The sequence below is a fragment of the Harpia harpyja genome, chromosome Z, assembly GCF_026419915.1.
Source record: "Harpia harpyja isolate bHarHar1 chromosome Z, bHarHar1 primary haplotype, whole genome shotgun sequence".
In the NCBI taxonomy this organism is placed as follows: domain Eukaryota; kingdom Metazoa; phylum Chordata; class Aves; order Accipitriformes; family Accipitridae; genus Harpia; species Harpia harpyja.
The window spans coordinates 13,177,874-13,193,474 of NC_068969.1; the positions used below are offsets into that span (position 1 = coordinate 13,177,874).

General features: G+C 45.0%; 1 protein-coding gene across 2 annotated transcripts; it reads left to right on the forward strand.

Annotated features, from left to right (window-relative positions):
• Positions 1–2,201: 2,201 nt before the first annotated feature.
• Positions 2,202–14,843, forward strand: CFAP100 (cilia and flagella associated protein 100). 2 transcript variants are annotated; one of them, XM_052778749.1, is made up of 13 exons: positions 2,202–2,606; positions 2,971–3,077; positions 4,474–4,666; positions 5,311–5,378; positions 6,047–6,210; positions 6,830–6,910; positions 7,526–7,948; positions 9,492–9,540; positions 10,118–10,269; positions 11,091–11,226; positions 11,699–11,901; positions 13,475–13,565; positions 14,543–14,843. In XM_052778749.1, exons 1-13 carry the CDS (start codon positions 2,501–2,503, stop codon positions 14,654–14,656), a joined length of 1,887 nt encoding a protein of 628 aa, XP_052634709.1. In that variant the 5' UTR covers positions 2,202–2,500; the 3' UTR covers positions 14,657–14,843. The 2 variants fall into 2 exon arrangements, with proteins under 2 accessions (XP_052634709.1, XP_052634710.1); XM_052778750.1 differs by lacking the exon at positions 14,543–14,843 and having other exon boundaries at positions 7,526–7,707; positions 7,786–7,948; positions 13,475–13,733.
• The last annotated feature ends 758 nt before the right edge of the window (positions 14,844–15,601 follow it).

The window sequence follows — 15,601 nt, forward strand, 5'->3', positions numbered from 1 at the left end:
GCCAGGCAGGTGATTTTGCGAAGCCTCCCGCGGTGGCCGGGCTCTGGGAGGACCCACCTGGCTCCATCGGGGTAGGGACGCTTGTCCCGGCCGCAGGGGACCCAGGCCTAGCGCCAGAAGGGAGGGATGGATGCATCCCTCCCATGCCTGCGGGTCGGATGCTGCCCGGCAACAGGAGCGCAGGTTTCCATGGCAGAGCAAACAAGAGCTGAGCTGAGCTGAGCTGAGCTGAGCTGCACCGCCTCTGAACCCACGTCCACGTCCACATCTGACCACGGCCCCCCAGCGGAGAGGAGCCAGGAGGAGCTCTCCTTTGGGTGAGAAACCAAAAAATAAAGGGGTGAGGGCGAGCACAGCCATTTCTTTTCTGTTTTCGACATCAGGTACAGTGTCTCACTCAGACGAGCGGAGGTGCTGGAGCGTGTCACCAGGAAAGCACACGCACTGCCCACCTCCTCCTCTGTGAGCAAACGGGGGGGTATGTATCGGGAAATGGGACACATCCGTCCCTGAAGAGTTGCTCGGTAGCTCAAAACTTGGAGTGGTTTCCCAGCGAGCGTAATGAGCTTTCTCTGCAAGCAATGGTATCATTTAAATCATTTGAGTGTATAAAACATAGGCTTATCCAGTGCGCTGGGAACACGGTGGATGGATTCTATTGTATGACTTTTTAGAAATATTTGCATGTTTACTTTGGCATATTTTTTTTCTGCGCAGCAGCTTGATGCTAGGGAAAAGCACTGAATAAATGTTTCAGTAAATTAAAACCATGAATGCCTTATCTATTGATTCACATGCTACTGGCCATTGGTATGTAGCTACTGAAACAAAAATGTCAGAGGCAGTGAAATACATGCCAAATGATTCTATCAAGAAAGCAATTTTTTATTTGCATTATTCAGCTTAATAATTATAATTAGCACAACTAGTGCTTCTGTAGCTTTTGGCATTATTTCCAAAGTGATGTGCAAACAATCTATTAAAAGAACCCAACAATCTCCAAGAAAAAATACCTCGATAAAATGAATATTTATAAGTTAATCTTAGAAACAGGTTCCTCTACTTTGCTAAAATTATATTATACAGCACTTCTTATCTCAGAGGGTTGCACTGACGATCACTTTCCAAATGCCAGTATCCTCTGTCTAGTCCTGCTTTTCAGTCCCATTCCCTGTAGCAGGAATTGAAATCAACCACATGAACAAGAAGATTTTTATGAGAAGGGTTTTAGATTACAGAAGTCAAGGTGAGCACTAAGAGGGCTGAACATCCAGGTGTTTGCTGCAACTGCTCTGCATATTTCACAAAGTGTATTCTCCAAAGTGTACTTCTCCAAAACTCACATCATCATCATCAGGGGTTATGTTGTTCCAGGATGTAGGTGAGGGACCCCTAGAGAAAAATATGCCATTAAGTTATGCAAAGTTCAGAGACGTGAAATCTAAGCAACCAGTCAAGGAGGCTTTTGGAAAAGGTACTTCAAGAACTGAAAAGAAGAGAGAAAACATTTGGGATGTATTCAAACAGCCTAAGTTCTACCTCAGCCTCTGTGCCTCATCAACAGTGAAAGTTTGACACCTCCAAAGAATAAGATACTAATTGGGCAGCTGCAGAAACACAGCCGATAGGAAACACGACGCACCAAGGACGTACATGGAAATTAGGCCAGATGAGTTTAGCTCAAAAGACATAAAAACTGGAGGCTGTTCAGAGAAAAAAATGATGCTCTAAAATAGCCTTAAAACTAGTGCAAGCGGAAGAGGATATTTTCTGCTGTGTCTTATACCAGTGCAGATCAGGAATGGTCCCAGCAGCAGAATTGCATCAATTGAACTAATACCTCACTGGACCCAGCTTGCTGCCTTTGTTGATTAAAGGATAACTTTAACAATGGCCTACCTGTTCTTTGTAAGTGAGATCATTACAATTATGCCTTTTCCCCTAGGACCCATAGCAAAGACTACAAAAAGAGACTGGATTCAGAGAAACAAAAAACTAACCTTCAACAGTTTGCCAGCCTAAAATTAAACACGACAGAGCTCCCTGCAGCATGTCTGTGCTGTCCAACAATCATTCAGCCTTATCGCAAGAAACCCACAGTGTTGAAGCAATTACTGGTAAGAGCTTTAGAGAGTAAAAATGTTGCTTGTGAACCAGCGATAGGAGGATGAAAAAGCATGGGTGTGGATCAGAACTGGAGATGTGGGTGGAACAGGAGGCAAGGGACTTGAGTTGCTTATCTCCAAATTGCTTTGTCTTTGCTTTCTCATCAGAGTGTGGGTAAGGAAGACTCTGTTTTACACAGCTTTCACATAAGCCAGGGACGAACATCTCCTTTTTGGGGTCAGAACACAATTATTTTCCAGTTTACGGAAGCTTTTTGTTAATTCCTACAGGCACAAAAGGCTCAGTGGTTAAGATCCAGAAAGCCCCTAGGCCCATCACTGCTGTAAAACCTACTGCACCAGTTACTGGCAGGTCCCAACTGATTGATTTATTTATGGTTTTCCTTGGGCCAGGGTCAAAGATGCCATCTCTACATACAGAGTCAACATCTAAAAGTCTCTCTTCCAAACCTGGAATGGAAACCCAGCTTGTGCTGTCAGGTAAGGTCACGATGCTCTGGCAGCTTTTCATTGTTAGGTCAAAGGAGAGGCCTGTATTCAGACTCTTCTGCCCACAATCAGATGAGATGCGTAAAATAGCTCCAGACTTACAAAAACCCCTGGCTGAAACACTGAGTTGATCAGCAGATATGGTCAAGTGACATAAACAATACAGAAATCTCAGTAATACCACTGGCTTCTTATAAGCTCTATCCCCTCCCTGCTCTTGATTCAGCATTTAGACAGCTGCAGCTGTGAGCACAGCTGCCCACCCTTCAGGCATGATGCAGCAGATCAGAGTCCCTTTTCACTGGGTCCTAATACTCTGCCTCACGTCTTCTACATCTTCATCCAATTTTTGCAGAAAGCCCAGAAGAGGATGAAGAAAACCCAATGAAAAATCCATTTACAATTCCTCCAGATATTGATATTTTTTCAATAAGGGACACGGAAAGAAAAAAGGCTAAGGCGGTACGTATACATGCTTTAGGCCAATGTATATACAAACAGTTCACTAGGGCAGGCAACCAACCAATATAATACCAAAATTTAGCGCATGAGAGAAATAATAGCTGCCAAATTCAGCTGGGATTCCCCCAGACCAGCTTCAAGTCCACTAAAGTCCATGATGAGAGATTAACTTTACCAAGAGCAGATCTGAGCACAGGCTTGCTGGTTGCTAGCGCAAAATCTGGATATTGTCACGTTATTTACTTACTTCAAGGTAGATTTACCACTCATTCCTATTCCTGGAGAAGATACTTGCCAGTGCTGTTAGCATTGATTTCTACATAAAGCTTTGGTGCAAGATCTCTTGCTTTCCACTTCAACGGGCTTGGCTTTCTGCTTGGGAAGCTGTATTCCAATGTTTGGTGTGACCTCCTTCTGAACTGCCAACGAAATGAATGCCTAGGAAGAAGGATGACATGGGTTTCATGCCTTAGGTTTCTCTCCTTAAGATAGGGAATTGCAAACCACCAGACCAGAGCTGGGTCTCAGGAATGTCTTTTTCTTTCTTATTTCTGCAATGGCCTTTCCTTAGGGCATGCAGTCCAAAGGGAAGCCATGGAGATGTTGTTGCATCTCTGAGAGGTCTGATTGTTGCACGTGGTTGCCAAAGCCAGGCTGTAGTGTGGAAGCAAGAGGTCTTTGTTTCTAAATCACAAAGGGAGGGCTCCAAACAAGGTTAAGCAAGCCTCCTCACCTCACACTGATGACTGATATAGTCTGGTTTTTGCTTGGATTGAAGGTTAATATATAAGTATGAGGAAGGGCTTAGGAAGAAGTGCACTACGGATGTCTGCTGACTGATGTCCTCAGCTTAACCCATGCCCAAGCTGTGCAGACAGCAATGAATTACACTTCAGCCCACATGAAAGCACTGAGCATTAACAACCTTTTACACTCCAGAAAACTCTGGAGTGGGTTTGAATAGATCCTCTCAATCTGAACTTGAAGGTTTACATGCCTTTGTGCAAGTTGGACTGAGTTGGTATTGAACGTTGGGCTGTCCTGTTGTTCCCTTTCACTAGGAGACTTGAAGGATGATTCTCTGAATATTTCCATTCTCTCCCAGGAATAATCCAGGAAGGAAAAATGACACTGTGTAGGTACAAACTGGCACAGCTGGTGGCTGGATGCAGAATACAAATCAAGAAACCAGTGAGAACAAATGCTAAGACATGAAATGTTTTGGTTGCCTCAAGAGAGAATATCATTGGGATTAGTCAGATAAACCAGGCAAAAATGCATCAGCAGGGTATCAGTAGCCTGCAAATTTCTAGGCTGTGAATAACCACTCATGTCTTTAAAAACCACAGCAAACAAAACACACAATCAAACTGTCCACATAACTGACTTCTCATAGGAACGTGAAAGGATGAAGACCATGAATATCCATGAGAAAATGACTTACTCCACTAAAATAAAAGCAAAGCAAAAAGGGTTCAGGAAAGCTCTGCAAAAGGAGGAAGAAGAGGAGGCCAGAAAACAGGCAACAAATGAAGAGAGACTGAAAACTCTTCAGGAGAGTCTTTCATGGAAGACAGCCATTAAAAAAGGTGGGGAACAGTCACTATCTTTGTAGTGGTGCTGCTCAGATGGGTAACAGCCTAAAGCAAAAATCAAAGAGGGGATGGGAGTGGCAGTTAGCTCTAGATGACTTCGGTGAGCTCTTGCAGACACAATAGTTATATGCTGCATCTTGCCAACCTCTGTGTGGCTGGGCCATCTCCATCTCATGCATTTACATACAGAGCATGTATCACCTCCACTGCAGTAGCCTGGGTTCCACCATCCCCTGTGGCCTTCACAGTAGCTAGGAGCTCTTGGAATCAGCTGGGAGTCAGCTGAAAGTTTGCAGAAAAAAAATGTCATGGAGACATTTCTACTAAGCTGACCTTAAATTGGATTTTAGTGGATTTGGGCCTAGATTTTCTGCCTCTGACATGAGGAGTAGCTTTGCCATTGATGTCTAGAGGACATTGACCTTTGTAAGGATCAGATGCTCCATTCTACCTGGTTTTACTCCACGAAAGCCCATATGAAACTGATCCTAAACAAGGTCAAAACTATATTAAAATAACCAGTATTGCTGGCTCCAATGTCAACCACATCCACGCTCACAGTAGCCTACATATTCACTGTGTTCTACCTTGGCCATATTTCCCCCTCTAGTCTGATCAACTTTATATCCTAATTTCAGATTACCCATTAGAAAAGGAGACCTTCCGTGACTACATAAATGACAGAAGAGAGATATTTTTACTTGAGGTACTTGGCTTTAAGAATGTTACTTTCTGTTAATTTAATTATTCTTCCCTGTGTTGCTTTGTTATGTTTTTTTCCCTCCGAGATGCATTGCCTAGAGATCATACCAAGGAGGCACATCAGACCTCATGAACTGATTGTCCAAGTCCTGTGTTAAAGGTATTCATAGTCTAGAGCCCAGCAATCCCCAACCAAGAAAGAAAGGAACATACATAGGTCATTTGCACCATCCAGTAGCAGCCATGCAACCATTTCATTTGTGAGATGCACAGACATACTGATCTTTTGGCTTCTGCTGCCCTATACATAAACTATAGCTGGGAGCCATTCTGAACTCAAAATAAGGGAGCTGTGCTGGAATATCCCCCTTATTCACCTCTATTATTGTGCTGTAACACAACCGAATCAATCTTTGTCAGCCAGGAGTTAATGCAGTGCTGGGACTTCTGGATTCCATCTGTAATTTCACTGCTGATTTGCTATGTTATTTCTGAAATATCTCCTGGCCTCTGTGTACCTGGTTTGCATTAAGACACATACCTTGGTTTGAAATTCTTACCCTCTCCACCAACAACTATCGGGTAATAAAGTAACCAAGAACAAAGCTAAACCAACATACCTTTAAAATCAACCAACTGATGTGACTGTGTTGCCTTTTGGGTTTATTTCAGTATGCCATGGCAGTAAAGCGAGACGAGATTCAAAGGATGGAGAACGTAGCAAAGAATGAGGAAAGAAAACTGGAAAAGGCTGAATACTACCTGGAGAAGGATGCTGCCATGTTTGATGAATTCCTGAAGGAGAACCATAAAAACTCTGTTCAAGCCCTGAAAATGTAATGGAAGTTGAGGGAACCACCCATGTGCTCTTTTGCGCTGACATGAGTCTTTTGCTTGACCTCCCTGCAGGGCTTTTGCTAGCAAATAGTCTGCGTCTGAGTTTACCCAGAGTTACAGTGCTGATGGCACTTCCTCCCCACGCATTCAATGAAAAAGAGGAAGGACAACAGCTGGGGAATCCCATCATTGCAAAAGCCCTTGGTTTGGCTGCAGCAAGGAACCTGCTGTTGACCCCACCGCTTCCATTCTTCTCACAACACCCTTATGAGAGGGAGATGCTTCTGCCCAACCCCTCACAGCAGGAGCAGTCCCCTAAGTGAAGCAAGTTGAGCTCTTTGGCCCATTACAGGTATCACAAGGGCAAAGCGGCGATTGAAGCTCAGCAGCAGCCAAATTAGGGAGGCCTTAACCTGGGAGTGTTCCTGGGACCCCATACTCTCTTTGCCAAGAAAAGCAGGGCCTTCAGGCAGGAGCCAAGCATCAGCTGGGATATATCTATAAGAGAGATTTCTAGTGCTCCCCCCACATCTTTTTCTCTGTTTTATATGCACCTCAATTCACTACCCACTTACTGCTAAATTGTTTTATGGCTTACGTTTATGCATTCTTCCCTAGTGCCAAAAAAGAAACTGCAGCAAAGACAAAGAAAATAACAGAGATCCAGGCGATCACTTCCCAAATAGAGGACCTCCAAAGGTAATGATTGCACACTATTCCTGCCTAGCCTTTAACAGCCCCTACAGCGCTTTACCCTTACAGCCCTTGGGAAAAAAGGGAATCAGGAAAAAAGATTTCTAAAAGTGTTCAATTTTAAGACTCAAAATGTTTCAGCTTTTGTTTTCCAGATGCTGGCTTTGTTTCTAAAAGAACTCAACTAGTTTTTAAATGATATTTTTTAAAAGCATAAATATTCCAAACCCAAAATTAAATCCCTAGTCTCAGATTAAAAACCAAACAAAACTAAGTAATGCATTTTAATGGTGACCTGGGGAAAGAAAAAGAAAAAATTATAATTCCCAGTATGGGTTGAGCTGGCAAGATCTCTCACTAATTTTCAAGTAAAAATTCCCAAACTAGCACTCCCAGTGCCTTAGCAAGGGTCCAGCCACAGAGATGTGACCAGACAGCTTCCACATGAGGAACTACAGAGAGCACACAGGGCAGGTTCCCATTTGTCTTTGCATGTCCATGAAGACATGTGCCCTCTTGTCCCTTCTGTGGGTGAAGCTGAATATCAAGAGTTAGAAAGAACCTGTTCAAACGGGGGCTTTCCTCCCTGCTAACAAACTTTGCCCACTTTTCTCAACCCAGTGATATATCCAGATTCAAGAATACTCTCCAGGAGTACAAGATGTACAGGGACTTCCTCTATCAACTGTCTCCAAAAGAGTGGCAGGAAGAACATGGAAAAAAGCACACAAAGGAAAAGAATTTGAAAAGAGCATCCAAAGCTAATGAAGAAAGTGCCTTGCCTCCCACCACTGCAGAGCAGGGTGAGTGCCAGGGAAGAGCTGCCCACTCCTCACTGGGACAGCCCCATGCTCTAAGCGTACATCTCTTCTTATCTCCAGGCCAGGGTCTGACAGCCAGGACAAACACCGCCAGTCCCTATGGTACCAGTCATATAGATGTGCCAAGTACCCCGCTGTCTTCAAAAAGTTTGGATTTCAGGTCCTTACATGGGATCAGGCCACAGCTCAAAAACTTTCTGAAGCCTCTATCAACAAGAAAACTGTAAGTACAAGACAATGCAAACAACAGACTTAAGTACTGTAGAGAACACTCAACTGATGGGGGGTCTGTGTAGAGGAAACCTACTCCTCACCTTTGCTGTGCGCATACTGAGATCTGAGTCTTATTGGAACAAATCAAAATACCAGTAGAAAGCCATCAGGTGTGCAAGTCAGTACCTATGTACCTACTCCAACAGAACCCCATCCTCAAATCCTCTGCTGAGAGCCCTGCCCAAAGAATTTGGGTCTTGAGGTAACCCCAGGAGGAAATCATAGACCTTGGGCATTTGTCCTGCAGCAGAGCTTCTCTGTGGCCTATTTGTGGCTGAGATACTGGTTCTCACTGTCGGTCACAGCTGCCATGCAAATAGCTGCCTATCGTTTGCCATTAATGAAGGTCCAGAGTCACTGTAGACCCACATTCATTGACTGTCCACTTTCAGTAAGAGCCTTCAGGCAGTACGTGCTGGGATGCAGGCAGAGTAACACTGCTGTAACGTAGGCAGGGCCAGCAGAGGAGAGGCAGGTGGGGTATGAGACAACTATGACCAGCTTCAGCTTCTTGAAGCAAAGAAAGCAATTGCCTGGAAAAGCAAAGCGTGAGTGGCTGGTGAGTGTCCTAAGGCCAAAAAACCTGGCTATCAATAGAGTTTGAAGTCATTGCTTGCAGGGCCATTTCCTCCACCTCCACTCAGAGCGTTGCAGGTGCCAGGTTCTCCCAAGCGGGCTGCTGCGTGCCACCCCTCGTGAAGTCACTGCAACTACTGGGCTGCTGCCACATGGCAGGAACGATGCAGACACAAGTGGGGCTGGCACTAAGATGATGCAAATGGAGGTTTTTCACCCCTCCATGGCACAGGGTGACAGATGCAAGTGAAGGTGATGGGCAGGCTCTGCTGCCAACATCAGTCGGGCACCTCTTGCCCTGCTCTTCCAGCTCTTGCACTAGCTTGTCCCTGGGGCTGAGCAGGGAAGAAAAAGGCCACACTGCTGGTTAATGGTAATAGGCTGTGCAGAGGAAGAAGCACTCAACAACCTTCTCCCAGGGCAGGTAAAAACTGCAGACTCCTATGGTGGCTACACCATGTTGTTTAGGAGCAGTACCATATCCCACATGGAGCACAAGGCTTTCTCTACACTCGCTGTGCTGCTGCCTAAGCCTTTTTAATAAGGCTCTTACCTCTGCCTTCTCATTGCCCAAGAGCCAAAGCCTCCCATCGAGTTTAAAGGCGTTTGGATCAACACTCCCAGTTCAGGCTCATGCGTCATGTCCTGACCCTGCTGGGCAGCAGAGCCCAGAGGAGATCAAAAGGCAGCTTGCTTGTGGACAGACGTAGCTCCCATGCTGCATGTTTGTGTGACCCCTCGCTCCTACTGACCCCCAAATAGCCCACAGCCACAGGGGGCCAAACATGTGAATGTACAAAGGACCGTTCAGGAGCAAAGAGCAACAGCAAAGAACAACAGTGTTCCTAATTCACTAACAAGGTCTCCTTTGAGCTGTCATTTCTCTAAGGGCCTGATACACAAAAATGCTTTTTCAGAAGTTCATTGGAGGATGCAGAAAGCGAAACCTGCTCGGACGAAGATGAGGTCAGAAGTCTCATATTGAAATATTTACACTTTCTGTTTGTCCTCTGTCCTTTATTGATGTTACTAATTTCTCACACCTTCTAACCATTCATTATGGTATTGAGGAGTTACTGTAGCCACTAATTATAAATGTATGTTTATACATTCATAAATGTTCATGTTTTAGCAACACCTGTTATAAATACCTTAGTTTAACTCTCCTCCTCCACTTTCCAAAAACCTACTATCATCTCAAAGCTTGCCATCCCCCAACAAGATATGATATCATATAATGGGAGATTTTGAAACTAGTGAAGTTACCCTTTTATGTCTGAAATGGAAGTTTTCCCACTCACAGATGTTTGCACCACGTTTTACTCCCCAGAATGCAACTTGTTTTGGGTGTGAGCTACTGAGGCAGCGTAAAGCTACTCACATGACAGGAAGGTGGGAGACATTTCTAAGTGGACAGTCACAGACCTCTCTACATAGGAGAGCATTTGAACAGCCAGGGCTGGTGCAGACCAATCTCCATGTAGTTCAATGGAAAAGACGTTAGAGGAGGACAAAACCTCATCACGTGTGTTTTCCACTTCAGGAGCCTGAATTGTATTTTACCGATCCCCAACAACTGCTGTCTATTTTCACGGAGATGGAGGAAGAGAACTTGTCCTTCATCCAGAATTCCCAGGAGATCGAGGAAAGTTTGGACAAGGTCCAACATACTCTCATCACTACACATGAAAGCACGTAAGTGTGATCCTACAAGTGGTGGGAAGGGGTCCCTGTGCCCCAGCTTTCAAACATAAGTGACCCCCTCTTCCCCCCACTAGCACCTCACCATCAGGCCGCATGCTGCAGAGCACACATCGTGCTGTTCACGCAACACACAACAAAGAGTCTCTTTCTCATACCTTAGAGCCCAGCTGCAGCCCATCCAACTCACCGTCTTGTGAGCTCCTAGGAAAGTGTCCCATCTATGTAATTTAGGACAGGACTTGAGCTTGGCACTACTTCCTTAGTCCTCAAGGCACAGGCTGGGGAACTGATGCATTTAGCATCCTGGAGTGGACATAAGCCAGAAGTATGGTGTAATTCTCATAAAGAAAGATCAAAGGAAGAAACAAGGCATGTCCTGGAGCGATCCAGACCAGCACCTATTCCAACTCAATGCAAACCCTTCCTAGAGGAAGCCAGCAGGGAACCCCAGTCTAATTGCGATATAGTATTTCAATGGCAGGTAGACACACATATTCCCATTTGAAGTGTAGCTTATCCACTTGTAAAAGTTTTTAAAGGTAATCTACTTCCCCCATTGACTTATTAAAAAATCCTGAATGTTTAGCTATGCTACTTATCCCTCCCCCACACCAGCACAGTAACTGTTATTCCAGAAAAATCACAAGTTCCCTCTGCTCTCAGAGCTGTGGGTGCAAGTGTCCCAGAAATGGCATGAAGTGTTACCTCCATCTGCTGGCAGCAGGAGGGACGGTCCCAGGCTGGAAAGCAGCAGCGGAGTCGTGTGTTTCAAAGATGCCCTTTCGAAATATCTCCTTTCTCTTCTGGCCTAGGGAGAAGGAGTTAGCAGAGCTGAAACAGCAGGTAGACACCCTCAAATCCTCCATCGCCAAGGAAGAAGAGAGAGTAGCAGATCTGAAACTCAAAGTTCACCTCTTTTCCTCTGGAGAATGCAAAGCTGATGACCAGGTACATCCCGAGATCAAGGCAAGGGGGGTTAGTGTGCGCGTAAATGGTTCCTCTCTGCCAGCCGTACCCATTCCAGGGAAAAAAAGCAGTGGGTTGCACTGGGGAGGGATCAGCACTGTTTCTCAGCAATGGAGCTACAGGAAGGGCAGGTTTGGGGCACTGCCGAGGCAGCAAACTGCGGCAAATGTGTCTGCTCCATGCAGCTGCTACGAGGTGGGAGTAGGGCTCGCAGAGGCAACCGGGCAGCTGCAACCTGTCCCAGGCCACAGCAAAGCTGGGAAGATGAGACCAACAGAAGAATGGCTCAGTACAGCCATCTGTCCCAGGCACTGGTGCTAAGCAAACTGGGAAACAAGCAACTGAGTCTTGTTGAGGGAATTAAATTGTACTGATTTCCTTTGCTTTTGGAAGGATGTTGTGGTTCTACTGGGCAGAACCCAGCCGTGCCTCTCACGTCTCCTCTCATCTCTAGGACAAAATGCTCACAAGCCTGAACAAGAAGGTGCTGGAAGTCTATTGCGACTGCACTGGAGAAAATGAGGCAAACCTGCAGACAGTGCAGATGCTAATGGTGATAGAAAAACAGCTCAATGATTTACTGGACAACCTGGAAAAAATCCCACCAGCAAAGATAGAACAGGCTGAGAAAGCCAAAAAAAAGGAACGGAGGTTAAGGTAAGACAAGACCCTCTTCTGGAAATGGGGTGTCTATTTTTAAATGTTGACAGCCAAAAGCAAAGCCACTGAAAGAGTCACAATTGTCAGATCAACCCAGGAAACTGTAACAGCAATCTGAAAGCCCATGTGACCAATCCATCCCATTTTACTTCTGTAAGGGCTTCACATTTATAGTACTTGCATCTCCCGATCAGTGAGCAGCAGCCCACAGCCACATTATAAAAGACCTGCAAGCTACATTAGAAAAGGGCAAAATCTGGAAGAATTAAAAAAAAACAAAAAAAAACCCCAAACAAAAACAGATTCAATTATGAGAATCATCATTTTAAGAAGACAATTTGCAGTCACAATATTTAAACTGATTAAATAGAAAATTACTCCTCTATAGTTATTTAACACACTGAAAGTTTGACATGCCCTGATACTTTGTCAGGCTTCAATAGGTACATAAAGGCATTTGTCAGCAATGCCAGCTTTCAAATGTTTCTTCTACAAAACTCTTAAGTTTAACTTGTACCATTAAATTAAATAGCAGCCAGTTAACACATAGAACTTAGGTTCTGAAATGAGACACATTGCTTTTGGCTCAGTTACACACATGAAATTTCCCCTCATAAGTAGCAAAGATGCAACTGGACAGTTGATTGTATCTGGCCATCCTCAGGTGAGTCTGATCCAGCAGAGAAAAAAAACCAAAAAGTAGTGTGAGGATTTAAAGCCAGAACAGTGATATTTCCCTTACTTACTCTCTTTACCTTTGTAGTAGAAAGGGTTTGATGCTTCTTCCTGATGTTCTGTGAACAGTTTTGCACTCTTAACTTACAAAAGAAATAAGACATACATTTATTTTACTCTGGGGACGGAGAATTCAGGAAAGAATCTGACACACCCCCCACATGCCCCCCGAATAAAAAGCAAAACCAACCAAACAAAAAAAACCTTCAAAGAGCATTTAAAATTTTCCTGAAGATCACGAGATTAAGAATTCACTTAGTCTCCACCACAGTGTTCCATAGCTTCAGCCCATTTCTGCTCCAGTGCTTCATTTCCACAGAGAACTGGAGCCAGTTACCAGTATCAGCCTCCACTGTGCCCATTTAGGCCAAGCATAGCTCCATGGATGTAAAACCCTCCTACTCACATCTGTACGTTACAGACTTGGTTGCACTGGTGAGAACTTAAGACACAATATGCATCATTCACCCGCAAAACTGGTAAGCATCGTGATCAACCGTAGAGCATAAGTCACCTGCTGAAGGTGGTACAGAGCATGTCTGTAACCGAGAACAACCGTCTGACATCTCCATTTGCAAAGCCTGACATGCTTTTCCCAGCCCTCACTCCAGAAAGGGTGGGACCACCTGCAGCAAGTGTTTCCCTCTTACCACCTTCACAGTAACAAACTCCAGCGTCAGCTACACCCAAACCCCTGGGCTCCAGTGGTCTTACAGTGGTAGATGTAAGATGTAAAGTAAGACGTAATGTGAGTTGTTGATGCTGTGTGTCAAAAGCATATTTGGTGTAGCCGTACACCACATTTAACCCATCCTTTATTTGCTCCCTTCAAAAGGCTCAGAGAGGAAAAGCTGAGACAACAGAAGCAGCAGCAGGAGGAAAGGTTGCAAAGGGCCCTGGAAAGATCGCAGGCACCTGTAAAAAAAGTAAGTACAGCAATCCATAGGAACACCTTGCCTCAACAGCCCGCTTCAGAGAAGCTGGGGATACTTGAACATCAAGCGTTTAAGGGAAGAGTGTTACTAGGGGCCTCCATAGCTGGGTGGGGATGGCACCCATACTCAGGTGTAGCCCAATTTACAGGACTGATGTAACTTAAGCAACTGCTGGGAAGTCAGTTACACTGCGAGTTATTCCAGCTCAGTGTCCTTCCATCATCCTTCTCCTATCCTTCTGTCTTGACCACATGGCCCCTTCTGTTACTTGCCAATTTTCTCAGTAAGCTCATTTCAACTTGCTAACTTGGCAGTATTAAAAAAAAAAGCATGAAAATCAGCAAATGAGGAACTGGGCAGCAGCAAGACACTCCCGACAATGGCAGCAAGGCCCTAGATCAGCTCAGCCCATACCATCAAACCATACCATTTTTGGCATGTTCCGCATTACACCAAACTGAGCTTTGGCTGCTTCAGAGGCACAGTGCAGAGCTTCAGGCCACGGCTCCTGCCGCACATTTCACAGGGCAACACGACAGCGAGGACATCCCAGTGCTCAGTCACACACCAAGCCGGTGACGGCATGGCCGATTGCCAACAGGCGCCGTCAGTCCCTGCCCCTTTACCCAAGGTAAAATAAGAGGGTTCTGCAACCTCCCTCAGGTATTTCTTTGGACTTGCAACTTCCCTTCCTTTTGAGACAGTACAAATAAGGCTTTAGTCAGAAACCAGTCGCAGGTGCAACAGTACATTGTAGAAGCTGAGGCATGAGCACACGCACAGCCTTCAGGTGCTTGATACTCGTTTTCTAACAGAAAAAACACTGAAACCTGCCTAGAAAACAGACAGCAAGGTGCCACAGCCCCACGCAGCAGGAGAGCCTGGCAGCACGAAGCAGCTTTAGCTGCATGGTTCAAACATGCTATTCCAACACAGCACTGATGCACACACCTCTTCTTCCTCTGCAGAGCAGCAGGAGGCTGATGTTTCGTTCCAGCCCACCTGCCAGGAAGGAGAAGAAAAAGCACAGCCAAGAACAAATGGATAAGGAGAAGGAAGAACAACTCTATTATTTCACTTGACAGCACAGCCTTAACCATGGCATGTAGGGCTGATGCTGCTCCAGAAAAAGTTTTTCATAGATCTACATTCTGTTAGTCTTTGCCCAGTTGATGAACTTCACGGTCCCATGAAACTCTCTTCTTCTCCTACCCTAAGATCTCCTACCCGAAGATCCCAGGGAAAGTTGCTGTGGCAGGCAACCCCTTTCCCCCCCTCTATTGATCTTTTGCGTAAGAAAATAAATTAAAATCTCTCATTTTGCTTTACTCATTCAGTTTTTCACGCAAATAGCATTATCGCTACAAACCTGACTAGTGAGATCTATTGCAGACCTGGGTAACAATCTTTGTCAAGGCACAACTAAGCCAAGCACCTGCCAGACATTTATTATAATCGCAAATCTGTTGAAGGACTATAGAAATGAAGGCTATGCTTTAATCCAAAGGATGGGTTTCATTATAGACTCCACCCCACTACTGTGGAGAAGAAGCAGGCAAAGGAAAAACACAAGCTCTGCAGAAATCAAGCTAACAGTTAGCTTCGTGTCAGGCACAGCCATACAAAGAACAAAACCCAGTGACAAACGGACAATAAAAAAAAGCTTTATTAACCCTTTTGCACCAGCAGTTCTTCAGGTATCCATTGCCAGCAATGGAGTTCAAGCCAAGTGATCCCATTTTCGGCCCCAAGAGGTTAGCACTTTACATTCACTTACAAAGCTGAGTGAGTGAGGTACATTTTCAGAAGTAGAAAGATTTGGTTGCAAGTCCCATAAAAAGATGGAGTGTTCCTTGGCCATTTTAATAGATTAAGAACTGGTATGGTCCTTGAGAACAGAATAATGCAGGCATTTGGAGCTCAAAGTGTCTCAGCTTCCAGGGAGAGCATGGTGACCACTAGAGCAAGACCCAGTAGTCTCTTCGGCATGATTCCTCCTCAACCTTTCTACCTCTCAGGAATGGATT

What these genes read in the sequence shown, in the direction of transcription:
- CFAP100 (XM_052778749.1), top strand. Translation starts at nt 2,501, where the DNA reads ATGGTTTTCCTTGGGCCAGGGTCAAAGATGCCATCTCTACATACAGAG. An exon ending in AACCCAGCTTGTGCTGTCAG is followed by an intron (nt 2,607 to 2,970) that starts GTAAGGTCACGA and finishes CAATTTTTGCAG; the next exon opens with AAAGCCCAGAAGAGGATGAA. An exon ending in AAAAAGGAACGGAGGTTAAG is followed by an intron (nt 11,902 to 13,474) that starts GTAAGACAAGAC and finishes TCCCTTCAAAAG; the next exon opens with GCTCAGAGAGGAAAAGCTGA.